At 43.6% G+C, this 15540-nt stretch overlaps 2 protein-coding genes across 3 annotated transcripts in view; one reads left to right on the top strand and one right to left on the bottom strand.

The window, feature by feature from the left end:
- Positions 1-627: 627 nt before the first annotated feature.
- Positions 628-9920, top strand: chst7 (carbohydrate (N-acetylglucosamine 6-O) sulfotransferase 7). Of its 2 annotated transcripts, XR_013933360.1 has the most exons (4): positions 628-1696; positions 2054-2394; positions 3901-4089; positions 4410-9920. XR_013933360.1 is itself a non-coding variant. In XM_080431723.1 (3 exons), exons 1-2 carry the CDS (start codon positions 746-748, stop codon positions 2360-2362), a joined length of 1260 nt encoding a protein of 419 aa, XP_080287849.1. In that variant the 5' UTR covers positions 628-745; the 3' UTR covers positions 2363-2394; positions 4410-9920. The 2 variants fall into 2 exon arrangements, 1 of the variants encoding a protein (XP_080287849.1); XM_080431723.1 differs by lacking the exon at positions 3901-4089.
- A 139-nt stretch (positions 9921-10059) lies between these two features.
- Positions 10060-15540, bottom strand: part of slc9a7 (solute carrier family 9 member 7) — a 39331-nt gene continuing 33850 nt past the window's right edge. The window contains 1 exon segment of the mRNA XM_080431724.1: positions 10060-12515. Within this exon segment, the coding sequence (XP_080287850.1) occupies positions 12261-12515 (255 nt within the window). The 3' untranslated portion in view covers positions 10060-12260.

Raw genomic sequence — 15540 nt, 5'->3', positions numbered from 1 at the left:
AAGTGTTGGAGTTTGGAAGCGCTCGTGCAACGTCCTGCTGCCTCCTACTACATTATGTGCAATTTCGAAAGCAGGACCGTTGAGTGATCTGATCTGATGTGCAACGCGTGCTTCCAAACTCCAACACTTATTTTATTTTTTTGTATTTAAGAAAATCAAATCAATACGACAGCATCCCTTCCTATAATTAATTACCCAATGTGTTTCTTTTTTAATAGCTTGTGCCTTGTTGATTGATTGAGGGAGAAGAAATTGATGTTATGTTGTCGTATGTTGACGGGGCGTGGTAAGGTCTCTCTCCCTCTGTGTGTGTGTGTGTGTGTGTGTGTGTGTGTGTGTGTGTGTGTGCGCGCGCGTGTGCGTGCGTGCGTGCGTGCGTGTGTGTGTTTGTGTCTCTCTCTCTCGCTCTCTCTCACACACACAGACACACGCTCTCTCTCTCTCTCTCTCTCTCTCTCTCTCTCTCTCTCTCTCTCTCTCTCTCTCTCTCTCTCTCTCTCTCTCTCTCTCTCTCTCACACACATACACGCACACGCGCGCTCTCTCTCTCTCTCTCTCTCTCTCTCTCTCTCTCTCTCTCGCTCTCTCGCTCTCTCTCTCTGACTCACATCTTTGCGGCTGCTAGTGACCAGTACACAACACTGCTGCTCAGAGCGGCGCCTTGCTTGCAGCCAAAACCTCCCCGAGAAGAAGAGAGTGAGAGAGAAGAGAAAGCCCCGGTGTCCCCCTTTTTCTGTGGAAGGAGATGAAGAGGAGGCTGCAGAAGAAATACTTGGTTTTAATCCTGGGCTACACCGGTTTGCTCCTTTTCATCCCCTATGCGCTGGATTACCGGAATAAACCCGACTATGTTGGACAGCAGCAGCGGTGCCCTGACCTGGAGAACACGGTGGCTCTGCTCTGGAGCAGCAACAAGTTCAACAACGGCTCCGGCTCGGCGGACCAGGACTCCCTGGTCCGCCGGAGGGGGAACCAGTCCCGGATCAACATCTACCTGCACGCCACCTGGAGGACCGGCTCCTCGTTCCTAGGCGAGCTCTTCAACCAGCACCCCGACGTCTTCTACCTGTACGAGCCCATGTGGCACATCTGGCAGGCCCTGTACCCCGGGGACGCGGCGAGCCTCCAGGGCGCCGTGCGGGACATGATGAACGCGCTGTACCGCTGCGACTTCTCCGTGCTGAAGCTCTACGCGGGCACGCAGAACCTCACCACGGCGTTCATCTTCGGCTGGAAGATGAACAAAGTCATCTGCTCGGAGCCGCTGTGCAACGCGCACCGGAGGCACGAGATCGGACTGGTGAAGGAGGAGCAGTGCGGGAAGTGCCAGAGACGAGACATCAGGGAGCTGGAGAGGGAGTGCAAGAAGTATCCCGTCATGGTCATCAAAGGCGTGCGCGTCTTGGACCTGAGCGTCCTGGTCCCCCTGATGAAGGACCCCGCGATCAACCTCCAGATCGTCCAGCTCTTCAGGGACCCCCGGGCCGTGCACAACTCGCGTCTGAAGTCCAAACAGGCTCTGGTCAAGGAGAGCATCCAGGTGCTGAGGAGCAAGAAGCAGAGCGACAAATACAAGCGTCTGCTGGTGCCAAACAACCGGGTGAACCGCGCGGAGAACTATGTCTCCAGCGCCATGGAGCTGATCTGCGACAACTGGCTCAGTGACATGCTGCTGGTGATGAACGCACCTCCTTGGGTGAGTTTGAGAAGCAAGCAGTGGTGGACAGTACAAGTAGCCTGGCTACATTTACTGTAATGTATTTTTTACCTTAGATTTAGCTTTTTTGGGGGGAATTTCAAGTGTAAAGAAATTGTAGATCACATGATGCATTGTGAACTTGTAGATCTGCTATTTTTTCACAATTTTAGATTTTTTTGGAAAATTCCAGAATTTAGTTTGAAATTTGTTTTGGGGACATTTTCTATTTCAATACAGCTGTATTGTAATTTGTAACTTGGAACTTTATTTAACTTTAATATTGTAATCTGAACTTTTTGAATACTTGAGTAGATTATTTATTTACTTGAGTGTGTATACTTTGTCCACCCACAGGTGAGAAGGAATTACATGCGGATCCGCTATGAGGACCTGGTGCTGACCCCCATGGAGGAACTGCAGAGGCTCTACCGCTTCTCCAACCTCTCCAGCTTTCCGGCCATGGATAAGTTTGTCCTGAACATGACCCACGGCCAGGGCTATTCCTCCGACAGACCCTTCCTCATATCGTCCAGGGACGCCAAGGAGGCCATCTATGCCTGGAGAGAGAGACTCAACGTGGAACAGATCAATCAAGTGGAAGCATACTGTAGTGAAGTAATGAGACAGCTGGGTTATCAGAAGAACGGCGTGGATAAAACATAAGCATGATATCTCTTGTGATTCAAAGGATGAAGGTAAGATGAGGCCACTGATGATTGCTAAGTCATTGTTGTCGTCGTCATCATCTTTGCTATATCATCCATGGCACAATGTAACCCCAGCCCTTTCTTTGAAAATATACGAGCTCCAAGCTCACAAACGCGTTGCATTGTGATTCGTTGTGAGCTTTTAGATCTGCTATTTTCAAATAGCTTATAATGTGTTCAGGGTTAAAGTGGTCAAACTAATTGTGATACTTAGTTAGCTCATTTGACTGTGGACCCCCTGGAACCCCTTCAAGGACCCTTAGGTGTCCCCGTATCCCACTTTCAGAACCAAAACTATACCCTACAAGGGTCCAGACATTTGCTTATTCTTACCAAGCCTGTTTTAACTATGCTACAATGCTATTCAGTGTATTTGGTCCAATACACCTGTTGAATGAGCTTGATCTTTTTCATTATGGTCGTGATCCAGTTCAGTTTAGATTTCCCTGTTATGAATTTAACAATGTTAGTGGACTCTGTTCCTTCCTTATAGATAACAGATCTGCCAGAGCCCACATAATCTATCATAACAGACAATTACTGACCTATGCTATCAGTAGGCTCCCCTGTTGCATTTCCCTCTCAAATACACCCACACAAGCAAGAGGTTCTTCAACTTCAAATGTATTGTCACATCACAAGTTTCCACCAGGTATAAAGCAGTGGGTTCAATTATTTTGTGCATTAATTGCATTTAAGAATAAGAGTTTAAAAAGAGTACAAAAAATATGAATAAAGCACAAAGGTGAATACCATATACACGATGAAAGTGATATTAAAGCTTCTCTATGTAACTTTTTAATATGGTGTTCCGCCATCTTATTTAGCAAAAAAAAACTAAAACAACAAATCAAATAAGCCTACCAGTATACATAAAATGTGTGAAGTTGTATCTACAGTCATATAAAGTGTGCAACAAGTCAAGGTACCAGCAGAGGAAAAATGGTACATGACAGTGACACAGAGTTAGGGTCAAAAGTGTCAGTGCATATCAGATATTGCTAATTCTTATCAGTTATATACCGTGTGTGTGTGTGTGTGTGTGTGTGTGTGTGTGTGTGTGTGTGTGTGTGTGTGTGTGTGTGTGTGTGTGTGTGTGTGTGTGTGTGTGTGTGTGTGTGTGTGTGTGTGTGTCTTTGTGAGAACCAGATGTATTCATAATGATCGAAAGATCAGAAGTTGTAGTGATCTTTAGGGTTAAAATTAGAATTGTCTAATGTTAAGGCATGTGATGGTGTATATGTATTGCAAGTATTGCTGTACAAAGGTGTTCGTGCGTGCGAGTGTCCGTGTGTGTGTGTGCGCGCGCGTGTGTGTGAGTGTGTGTCGACCTGTGTAGTGGAACTATGCTGTACTTCTATAAGAAACTTTGTAGGGACCTCTGATGCCCAATATTTTGGAGCTGGAGCTTCTGACAGAAAATGTCAGGGAAACGTTTCTCCCTGACCAATCCGGTGTTCAATAGAGGGCTCATTGTTTGCTCCTTTCTGGCAGCGTTGGGCTCTTCTCATGGATAACTGGGGGCTGGCACCGAGTCACTGGGCCTTGGACCATGCTGTGAAAAAGGGGATCATTGTATATTCCTGTCCATGAAGGGCTCGAGCTCCCAGGGTTACGCCTGTCACCGCCAGCCCTCGACAAGCGAACCCTTTACAACCAGGCTGCCTGCAAGCTGTCCACATGGTGCAGACACAGTATGGATGCAGTGGGGACCTTTGGGTCCATCCAGTGATGGTGTTCAGAAAGTGTAACGATTGCTAAGCCCTATTTTGTTGAGTTATACAGAGGTCCTGACTGAGGTCAATCCCATTCTGCCAATAGTTGTCCTCTATGTGTCCTTGAGTTAAGCACTAAATCACTGCAGTGCTCACCCTCATTGTAAATCATTGAAAGTTGTAAGCTAAAGTGTACATTATCGGTTGTCTCATTATCCAGTCATGGCATGAACTGCTCACAGCCATGGCTGAATCACTTTAAACTAAATGCATTTCTCTGTCTTACAGGGGCCAGGCATTCAGGCTGAAACAGGGTGAAATAACAATGGGACGAGTTGGAATCTGGTCCTCAGGGGAATTCACAAGCACAAATGTTGGCCCCCCCAAGAAGGCCCATTTGTTGCTCCGGGGAGACAGTCGAGGGCGAAGAGGTGCCACTTGAAGAGACAAGAGATGTATTTGCGACAGGCTGCCATCAACAGCTGTAGAATTGCCTGTTAACCAAGACCCTCGCTCGGCTACAGAGACAAACCTCACCAAGAAGAAGGCTGCTGCTCCACTGGCCAGGCCCTATCCCTCTGTCCTTTCATCTGCACTAATCCCTTCTCAATCCCCTGGCAGGCCAGGGCCAGAATAAGCCTGAGACTGGTCCTGCCTTGGAAACTACCGTACTGCCAAGATCCGGATTGGAGCACGCACTGGGCCACTTCGTGTTTAGCCTCACCTGTGACCTCTGTGCAGACCTCATGTGGCCAGCCAGTGACTAAGCGTGGCAGTAATCTTGAGCAATACTGATACTTACCTGTAGCTGGCTCACTAACAATGCTAATTTAGAGAGCTTTGAAAGAAGAAACTGTTATGGTGGGAAGAGAGCTGACTGGGGAGCTACTGTACTACCCCCCCAGCCCTCCTCAGGAATCCAGACAGCTGCCGGCTCTCCGCTGTTACTGACGAAACGCTCACATTGGTGTGACATTTTCTAATATCCCATGGACGTGCCTGCAAGAGCTGCCTTGTCTCCTTGGCCAACTAGCTTTGTGCAAGCTGTCACATGACGGTGATACTGACAAATTGTATGTACTGTAGCAGTCTCACAGTAAAGAGAATGGATTATTTTCTAAAATGTTGCGCTGATTATGGGCCACCGGTCACGGTTGCGTTGGAGGGTAACATTTTATCTGTTTTTAGATGTTTGGTGTTCATTGCTCTGGAATGGATATCTAAAAAGAAGCCATTGTCTTGACAAGGAAAGGAAGAACAACTTAAATGAACTTCAATAAAGTAAAATTTGTAAATACTGTGGGTTATGGATTATGTCTGTTATGTCTAAAATAATTTAAACTGGTCTATGATGACATCTCTGGCTAAAACAAAAGGAAAGACATCTTGGATGGCTCTTCATTTGAAACTATTTTAATTAACACATTCACATGCAAAATATTGCAGGTAAAAGTCGGCAGCTGGTTGTTGCAACTAGAAACAACAGGTGTACATTATTATTTACAATTAGCTACATCTCATATTTCTCAAGTACAGACGGCATAGAAAGACAGACAGCCAGCAGCAAGACCTACAGACCAAGAGAGAGCGCAACAGTCTTGAGAGAGAGTGCACATTAAGGTTGTAGTATATGCTTCATTTATAACTCCGCTGTACAAGGAATTATAAATCAAGCTTAAAGGAACACTTCACCCATTTTCAACCTGGTCTTCATATAATTGGTCCCCATTAATGCTCATAAGATGCCACCATTTTTGTCTATTTGTGCTGTCTCAGAGGCTGGCTGTGGACTATTCCAAAACCTGCCTATCAATGACATCGTCGGAGGAGATTCTAATCTAATGGAAACTACATCCTTTCTTTTCCTGGAAAGTTAGCACGCTGAAATAGAAGCCATTGTTCTGGTATCAGTGAATAATAAAATTGTCGGTAGGCACATTTTCAAACAATCCACAGTCCACCTCTGAGACACAGAGCGTGTAGACAGAAATGGTACCGTCTCATAGTGAGCATTATTGAAGACCCATATATGGAGATGATGTTAAAAACAGCAACACTTTCCTTTAAGCCCTGGGGCCCCAGACTCCTTGCATGAGCCTCCTCAACTTGAATCTAAAGTGCCAGATACTGCTCCCTTGTCCTGTAGCCACTATTTGACATGTCCACAACGTTGCCGTCATAAATTGCTCCCATGTCTTTAATAGTAACACTTAGATTTAGTTTTTTTTCCCAATACATCTTAGACATAAACAGATGCGAGCCCTGCTAGTATTTTTTTCTTATGTTAGTTAATAAAACACAGGCAAATGGTAGTCAAGACCGTCGACAGACAATTGCCCCATGGACATTTTCACAGTTTCCAATATGTACAGTATTTCACAGCCAGGAGGTACTGCAAATATCTGCTGTCAGTTATATGGGGAACTTTATTTTTAAGCTACACCAAAATGAGCCATATAGCACAGAATAGCTGGTATGAGCATCACAGAGGGAGACATGATAGTATTAGCATGACTGGGCAGTGATCTGGGCACATGTCCAAATACGGGTTTCTGGACACACAACAATGGCTCTTTGAGACAAATTTGTAAATGAGTAGGTTCCAGACACAGGCTTTCGTCTACATCAGATTGTGGAAACAGATTTTGTGACAGAGTGCAATGCAGAATGTTGTGTCCCCCCTTTTCTTACTAGAGTATATGTGTAAATGACCCAGAGTCCATAGAACTGGCTGGGGCTTGCATAACTAGATGGATTTCACTACTGAAATCCCTGTTGACTTCTAACACTTCTCTCTTGTGTGTCCGTCTCATGTTCAAGCCAGACAATTGGGCCTTTCACCCAACCCTGCAACGCCGCAGTTCACACTTGATCTTAACGTACTGACTTATATGTAGGTTTCCTTCCCTGGGAGCCTTTAGTACTGTACAGAATGTTCCAAGGAGAAAATCCAACGTAACACATTGTCCAGTTCAGTGGTTCTCAAACTTTTTCATGTCACAGACCCCTAAATGAATTACGTTTTTGGCCGTGGACCCCCCATTGAGAATATTTTGTTCCAGGGACCCCCCATACAAGATTTGTGTTAATATGTTAAAAAATAAAATCTAAATGTTTCAACTGTTTTTTCAAAAGAATATAAAGATTATTTTGAAAATAGCATATCTACAAGCTCACAATGTGTCGCATCGCAATGCGTTGTGAGCTTGTAGATCGGCTAATTTCAAATAGCCAATGTATATGGTTAAAGTGGTTAAACTGATTTTGATGCTATGTTTGACTCATTTTGCTGCCCCCCCCCCCCTGGAACCTATGCCTGGAACCCCCTCAAGGAGCCCCCCAACTTCAGAACCACTGCTCCAGTTCAATTGGAATAAGTGGTTCATTTTCTTTTAAATCAGAAATCCCCTTTCCCTTAAATCCACAGACAGCTCAGCTGTGCTAAAGTGCTTGCATTCCTCTCCTATAGTGCACAGCTGGAACAGATATTATACAGGTCCCAGGAAAGGCCAACATGAGCGCCAAATCGCCAGCTACAATTTACAGTTGAACAGGAGCTCAAGGGAACAAGAGAAAAAAAGTAAGAAAGATACCAGCTCTGGAAGAAATTAAGAGACAAAAATGTTCTTAAATCAGCATCTCTCCATGTATGGCAGACATTCCATTCCTGTACCTATTGAATTCCAACATAAGCACACATCGTTCTATTTAAACGACCACTTAACCTATTTTCAACCGGTCTGCATATAATTGGTCCTCACTAATGCTCATTATACGATGGCACTGTACCATTTCTGTCTACTCACCTGGTGTCTCAGTGAATTATGTCATTGGTAGGGAGGTTTCTGGTTTCTGAACTGCCCACCAACGAGACACAGAGAGAGTAGATGGAAATTGTGTCATTTTATAATGAGAATTAGTGAGGACTTACATGGAGATAAGGTTGAAAATGGCTCCTTTAATCAGGTACTGATTAGGGTGACCAGTATAAAAACCAATGCTGTGGTTATCACCATCCTATTGCAATAGAACCAGCTGGATGGAAAAAAATACACAGCTAGTTCTACCTTATACCTTAAAGAAATCAGGTCATTCGACCAAATATTGATTTCTGAACTTTCCCTAAGTTAAAACATTAGTATTGTGTCGTTTTAAATTCATATGAACTTCTTGATTATTCGAGGTCTGAATGAAAACACTTGTTATTTTGAGCTGTTGTCGTGTTTTGCAAATAAATGCTTTAAATTGCAATATTCTTACTTGAATTTGGGAGAAATGTCAGTATAGTTTATAGACAAAAAAATCAATGTTTTCACTCAAACACACGTATAAGCAAACCAGATAAACTGCAATTTCTTTGGGCCAGGGCTGTATATTGTTGCCGTCAGGCAGAAACCTTGTATCTCCATATGTCAACTTGTTTTTTCCTAAATTAAAGCCCTACTTCATCATACTAGTGTCACATAAAAGTAAAACAAATTTGTTTTAAGTGAAAGTGGTCTTTTTAGTTACCATTTTAGACATACAAGATTTCCACCCGACAGCGATGATATACGATCATGTCCCCTGTGAGCATTGTCTAAGGATGTGCCACACAGAGTGAGGAAACCGTCGGGAGGTCAGCTCAAATTCAATAACCGCAGCTTTCTATAGCTCACAGCAACCTGTGGAGCGGTGTAAATCAATGGGTTGGAAAATAACTGACCTCAGCAGCACACTGTTGTGGAAAGTGTCGGGATGGAAACTAGTGCAGTGACTGGCATTTCGCTGCTGTCGGGTGGAAACCTTGTATGTCCAAAACCGTTCCTTTTTTATCATCATTTTATAAACATTTAGCATAAAATACCCCAATTAGCCGATCTACAAGCTGCGTGGTGAGCTTGTAGATCTGCCATTTTCACTACTTTTTTTGTGCAACTCTTGTATAATCAAGTAGGGCATTAATTTACAGGGGGGAAAAAAAATGAAATATGGAGATACACGTTTTCTGCCTGACAGTAACAAGTTTTTTCTTACTTAAAGCGTGGGTGAAAAAAAAACTTTGATTTTGGTAGTCCCTCTATCGTGTACATGCCATCTTTGATTATATAAGCAGGAGCTATGTAACATGTAGACCATAATGCCAGATTTACAGATTTGAGTTCCATGGTGCACACCGAAAACAGCAAATCTACAAGCTCACAACATGTCGCGCTGCAACGTGTGAGAGCTTGTAGATCGGATATTTTCAGTGTGCAACCAAGTATAAATCACTCTAAACATGTAGTAATTCAGAAAAAAAGGCTATATCTTGGGAGTTGCATACCGTTTTTTCTTCTTTTTTGTTTTTAGAAGCAGTATGTCAATTGCCATTTGTGCCATTAGGAAGATTACATGTTCCCCTTATTAACTACCGAAGAGCAATTTTAGAGGAAGTGTTTGGGTTACTTGTATCAAGGCTATGGGGAAGTTGCTTCAGTGCAATTTGTATGCAGTGACTGGCAGGGCAGGAATTTCAGGGAGGCCACGAAGGCCATGGCTGTCGTTGCCCCTCAGTTTGGCCTTGTGCCCCTCAAAAAAAATGGCATGCCCTGAGGCCACAGTGGCCTTAATTAAATGAATTCACCTTTTCCTCTAAAGACAGATGTACACAAAAACAACAACCATTGTGGTATGTACCGTTTCCTTAAAAGTTGCAATGAAAATTGAGTCTACACAATTAGCCATAATAAGTATAAAACCATTGACATGGTTCTGTTTTACACTTGCTTTTAACTAGGTGTAAAAGTTTTCCAAAGTGGGATTTATTTTCTTAGATATCACTGTACACCCAGGAGATAGTGTAGTTGAATATATATGTGGATTATATGCAAACACAAACATATGTGCGAATGTAAAAGACTCCCCAAATCACAGTTATATTTTAAGCACTAGCAAATACAACAGTACGCATTAGACATCGATTTGGAAGTCATTTAGTTTTAAGCGGGTAATTTGCCAATTACTTATAACTGAGACAGCTTCAACAAGCCCTGTACTGTGTCTACCTAATAGGCAATTTACCCAAGGAATGGAACTTAAAACAACATCTGTACTGGAGCTGTTGTTGGCTACAACAGGCAGGGAAGCATGTCTGAATTCCCATACGTGATGTTAGAAGTCTGTTTTTATTCAATGTGAAGTTTTAATCATGAGCTTGTCAGGTGAAACCATATTCGCTGTTGGGTTTGGATTGGTGATTGGTTTTGTGTGCACCTCTACACTGTGCCGTTTACACGCAAGGCCCTCAAAGCAATCCAACTGGTGAAAGCATGTGGTCGTGCCAACTTTAGACTCAATGCATGCATTCATCTGTTAAATATACTTTCAGAGTGGGATATTGCACTGGGTTTCAAATTCACATTCAACCATTTAGACCTTTAATTGAATGGTTTAGTGGCCTTTAATTTGTATGTATGTATCTATGCAGTATGCACCTCTCATGAATAAGGACATGCATACATTTTTGGCTGTTTACAAGAAATTTGAATTGCCGTTAAATGGTCACAGCACTGGAGATAACTGGCTGAGAGTTATGCCGATTTTTTGTCATCAGCACAGGTGGCCATGTCACATTATTGCACGAGAAGGTTAGTTTCATAGCATAAATCAAAGACATGCAATAAAGGCTAGAGACGGGTGTCCCGTAACATGAACGTTATTTGTAATTGTTGAGATGAACGCAGGCGATTCTAAATCTTACTAAAACAAAAGTGTGCATTGTATTTACATGCTTGCATTCTTAACCCACATTCAGCCATTCATTCATTCATTACAGATTGTGATGGTAATTAGATGGCCAAGCATTCACCAGCCACCCCCTTCCCTCTGCACGCCCTCAGATTCTCCACTACACACATGCTTTTGTTTGAATGCAACAGAGTCTTCAGCACAACATCCACCCAGCCTTGGTCAGCCTGCTTCCTTAAGGCGTGTGGTACAAGATGACTTATTCATGTTCTTCACACAGACCATGTGTATGGACTAGAGCCCGACCCATATATTGGCCATAATTTTACTTTTTTGATGACATCCGTATCAGGCAAAGACTTAAAAAAAATCCCAAAACTTTGTGTTCACTTAAATGTATTTGTTTACTTAGGACTTCAATGTTCTCAAATAGAAACTTTAATAAAACTTAATAAAAAAGTTTTTCAAATTGATTTCAAGATTTTGTACTTTTTTCTTTGACAAAATATCAGTCAAAACATCTGTAATCGGTGGTCTAGGACTCTACAAAATCTGGCATCAGTCGGGCTCTAGTATGAAGAGATTGCAAGGTTCTTACACTGGGGTATGATTTGCAAGGGCTTTCTAATGAGCTTGAAAATTATTAGCCAGCGAGGAGACCTCACCGTGTCACCTCAGCGGTCACCCCATACGCTGTGATGACAGAATCATCACACACAGTGAAAAGCACACTGAACCGCACAAAGTCTCACATTGCAATCTTTCGGACAATTCCAGCACACAAAATATGGCATATTCAAAAGTGCAGCGATTGCATGTCCCGTGAAAGGTAGATTGTCCCTAAATCCTGCATAACGACTCCCCCTCCCGTTTATATAAAGGGGGGAGGAGAAAAAAGTAAACAAACATCGGTAAAATCACAGTATAACAGCATGGAGTCTTCTGCCTGATTTGTACTTTGTTTGCGCGCCGTATCGTGCACCCAAAATGGGCGATCTACAAGCTCACATGCGCTTGTAGACCGGCTATTTTGAGTGCGCGACACAGATGCGCAACTTAAGTATAAATCACCCTTACCCCCTTCATGGAGGGGGCTGTGGGCGACCCATGTCTCCTGGATCCTCGGCTCCAGCTCCAAGGGTGATGGTCATGAAATGCTCCTTCCGCTTCTCGGGCCCCAAAAGCGCGGAGTCGACCCGAACCCTCCAGCACTCGTCCCGTCCCGTCCCCTCCCGTCTCGTCTCGTTCCCGTCTCCGCTCTCCACGAAAGGACCATACTCTCTGCCCGCAGGAGTGAGGTGTGCGCAGGGTCCAAGGCGAGGAGGCGGTTTGTTTCGGTTCGGATCTGGGGGGGGGTTAGTGATGGCAATGGCGCATGAGTGAGGGGGAGGAGGGAGGGGGGGGGGTGTACTGGGCTGGGGGGGTGCATGGTCAGATGTGGTCCTCGATGGGGAAGACGAGGCGCGTGCCGCGGCTTAGCAGCTCCTGCTCGCGGGAGTCGAGCTCACGCTCCAGCGCCTCCTCCGAGGTGCTGGCGCTCCTCTTCCCATTGGCGTTCCAGGCCGAGCCCCCCCCGGCCGCGTCAGCCCCGTTGGCCGTGATGGCCGTGTCGCCGTACGTCAGCGTCAGGTCGCCATCGCTGAGGATCAGGTCAGAGTCGTCGTGGTCCTGCAACTGCTCGTGGTTCTGGAAGACACGACACATGGCAGGCGGAACATGAAAAAGGGAAGGGTACAGCTTGCACCCTACATACATACAGACACATACATACATTCTGCATGCCACATACACACACATGGTCATGCAAGACTTGACATTAAAGGAGCACTTCACCCATTTTCAACCTTGTCTTCATATAATTGGTCCTCACTAATGCTCATTATTAGATGCCACCATTTTGTCAACTCACTCTGTGTCTCAGAGGTGAACTGTGGACAGTTCAGAAACCTGCCTATCAATGGAAACGGGATTTAAATTTGTGTTAATTTTATGCAAAAACAATGGCTTATATTTCAGGAAACTAACTTTCCAGTAAGGCTGACGTTTCCATCATCTTGGAATCCCCATCAATGATGTCATTGGTAGGCAGGTTTCTGAACCATCCATACTAGTGCACTTCTGAGACACAGAGTGAGTAGACAGAAATGGTGACATCTTATGAGCATGAGTGAGGACCGATTATATGAAGATAAGTTTGAAAATGTGAGAAGTGCTCCTTTAATGCCAATCCGTGAAGTCTTGCATGACCATCTTGAATGGGTAGTGGTTCTCAAACATTGTCATGTGAAGGACCCCCAAATTAATATTTGGCCACGGACGCCCATCTGAAAATATTTTGTGCCAGGGACCCCATACTAAGACAAGAGAGTGAGCTTGTAGATCAGCTATTTTCAAGCTCACTGATGTATATAGGTTTAAAGTGGTTAAGCAGATTTTGATGCTTTAACAACTTATTTGGCTGGGGACCCCCTGGAACCCCCTCAAGGACCCCTGGGGGTCCCTGGACCCCACTTTGAGAACCACTGCCTTAGGGTTCATCCACTATTGGTTTATAGAAATAAGAGGGAATGTGGGAGACTCCTGTTTAAGTGTGTGAGTGAAACATACAGTATGATGCACTATTAAGACTGTAGGATTAGCACCGCAAAGCTGCAGTCAACGTACATTCACACATATAAATGAGCCATGCACAGCAGAAGCACGAAACCTCTCCCAAGACTGTGGCAATGAAAGGGATTTACGCACAGTCACCCAGAGAATGAAAAGATACTCAATTTGAGTATGTGCACATGGGATAAACAGTTTGACAGCCGAACAGGCTTTCACAGCTCTAATTAAGTTTGAACAGCGGGGGAATCGATACTATAGGCAGCTCGTGCCCTCGGGGAAATAGATGAGTTGACTGGATGAGTTTGTGCTGGGTCAACAGCAGGATTATTACTCTGACTAACGGATCAAATGGAATAATCCTGATTACATAAGCCACCCCAACATTTATCCCAAAGAAAAAAACTGTAAATTCTACATAAATCCATCAGGCCTTATAATGAGATGAAAAGGCTTTTTCTTTTTTTTTTACGATAATGGATGCAGAGACTGAACCGTTTTAATGTGTTACGCAACTAAGCATGGGAATTATTCATGATGTTGCCTATATTAAGCATCTCTCTGAACTAATTCTGGTCGAGACAAATGTTGAGACTAAAAAAAGATTTATCACCGTCCACAAATTTCAATCTGTCCCATTCTCTCAAGTCTCTCCAATTGGTGACACAGAACATTGGATTGTCCCGATTACATGAACAATCGACTAAATTCGTGGCTTTCCCGGATAACAGTCCTATGTTGATAGTCAAATAGTGGCCCACACAATTGTAGTGACAGATGAGCACAAAATGCGGGCAGAAAACAGAGACAGGTCTTATTGCATTGAGAAGACTTGCCAAATGTATGAAAATTTGATGTTTCACATTATAAATGTTGCTGTCAGCATTAACCACTTAAAACCTTAAATACTCCAGTTGACCGGGATCAACAAAAAATCTCTTCGCCCAAAATAGCTGAACGTTTGCCCATTATGACATTCACAGAATAGGGATGCTAGGGTTCATGTGGTTAAGGAATGCTATGCTCTCATAGTCATTTTGTGAAAGGCCAGCATGCCAGCTAAAAGTGAGATGATGAAGTTGAGTTTCAAATTGAATAAGAAAATCTGCCAGCGAGAATCCATGTGTGACCTTCCAGTCAATGGGTGTTTTCTGTGTCGAAGACTTTAGGACACTACAGGTTTTTTTTCTTCCAACCGGTCATCATTGCGGTGAGGTTGAATGAGTCTTTTGTACCGTCTAGATAAAAAAATATTAAAAAAAATGCTGTGGTCCCTTTGTACATTCATTCATCAGCAGACTTGAACATACTATCATTATGTTACAACTCTACTGACTAAAATTGTTATGTTAAAGGCCATTCTGTTGCCGTCGGGCAGAAACCTTGTATCTCCATATTTCAACATTTCATGTTTTTTTTCTTAATTGGTTACGTCTGTCTGTGGGTTTTATAAATATTTAACCAAAGAAAAGTCTTAACAAGAGCTTGTGACTAAATAATAACTACATTGGATCCATTGGAACACAGGTTCTTTTTTTCAATTTCTTGAAATGTAACGGTTTTGAACATACAAGGTTTCCACCCGACAGCGACGATTTGCAATTATGTAGATGTGGGCTTGAGGCTGAAACCACTTCCAGGGGAAGCACAGCTTAATTATGTGTCAGACAGTACAATGTACTGTTATGGTAAAAGAAAGAGGCAATTTTCTAATAATTTCCCACTATCTTGATCTAACCTCAGCTGCACTGTAGCTTGGAAAAACATACAATGTGACCAATCATTCATTACTTGTGACTCCAAATTCATCTCTGTGTCTTCAGCCGAGGCAAAAAAAAATCTCCACGCTTGGTTGTGTTGCTAAACTAGGGCAACGCAATTCTAAATTCTACTTTTCTCTACTTTTGTCCCATTTTTGTTAGTGGCTTCCGCTGAACAAAAACTTCTGACACACACTTCTTGGCAGTCAGGTCGGTCAAAGGCCATTCTCTACGGGGGAAAAACCAAAACGTAACTAGCTCAGGAGGACAAGGTGCATGCAGACTTCATGCAGGAAGAGCTTCATGTGCATAGTATTATGCACCTTCTTTAACCCTTTATTCAC

This window comes from Gymnoscopelus braueri, assembly GCF_963280865.1.
Source record: "Gymnoscopelus braueri genome assembly, chromosome: 6".
Classification (NCBI taxonomy): Eukaryota; Metazoa; Chordata; class Actinopteri; order Myctophiformes; family Myctophidae; genus Gymnoscopelus; species Gymnoscopelus braueri.
Note: the sequence above shows the minus strand (reverse complement) of the source record. Positions and strands in the feature narration are given on the sequence as shown.

What these genes read in the sequence shown, in the direction of transcription:
- chst7 (XM_080431723.1), top strand. Translation starts at nt 746, where the DNA reads ATGAAGAGGAGGCTGCAGAAGAAATACTTGGTTTTAATCCTGGGCTAC. An exon ending in TGATGAACGCACCTCCTTGG is followed by an intron (nt 1,697 to 2,053) that starts GTGAGTTTGAGA and finishes GTCCACCCACAG; the next exon opens with GTGAGAAGGAATTACATGCG.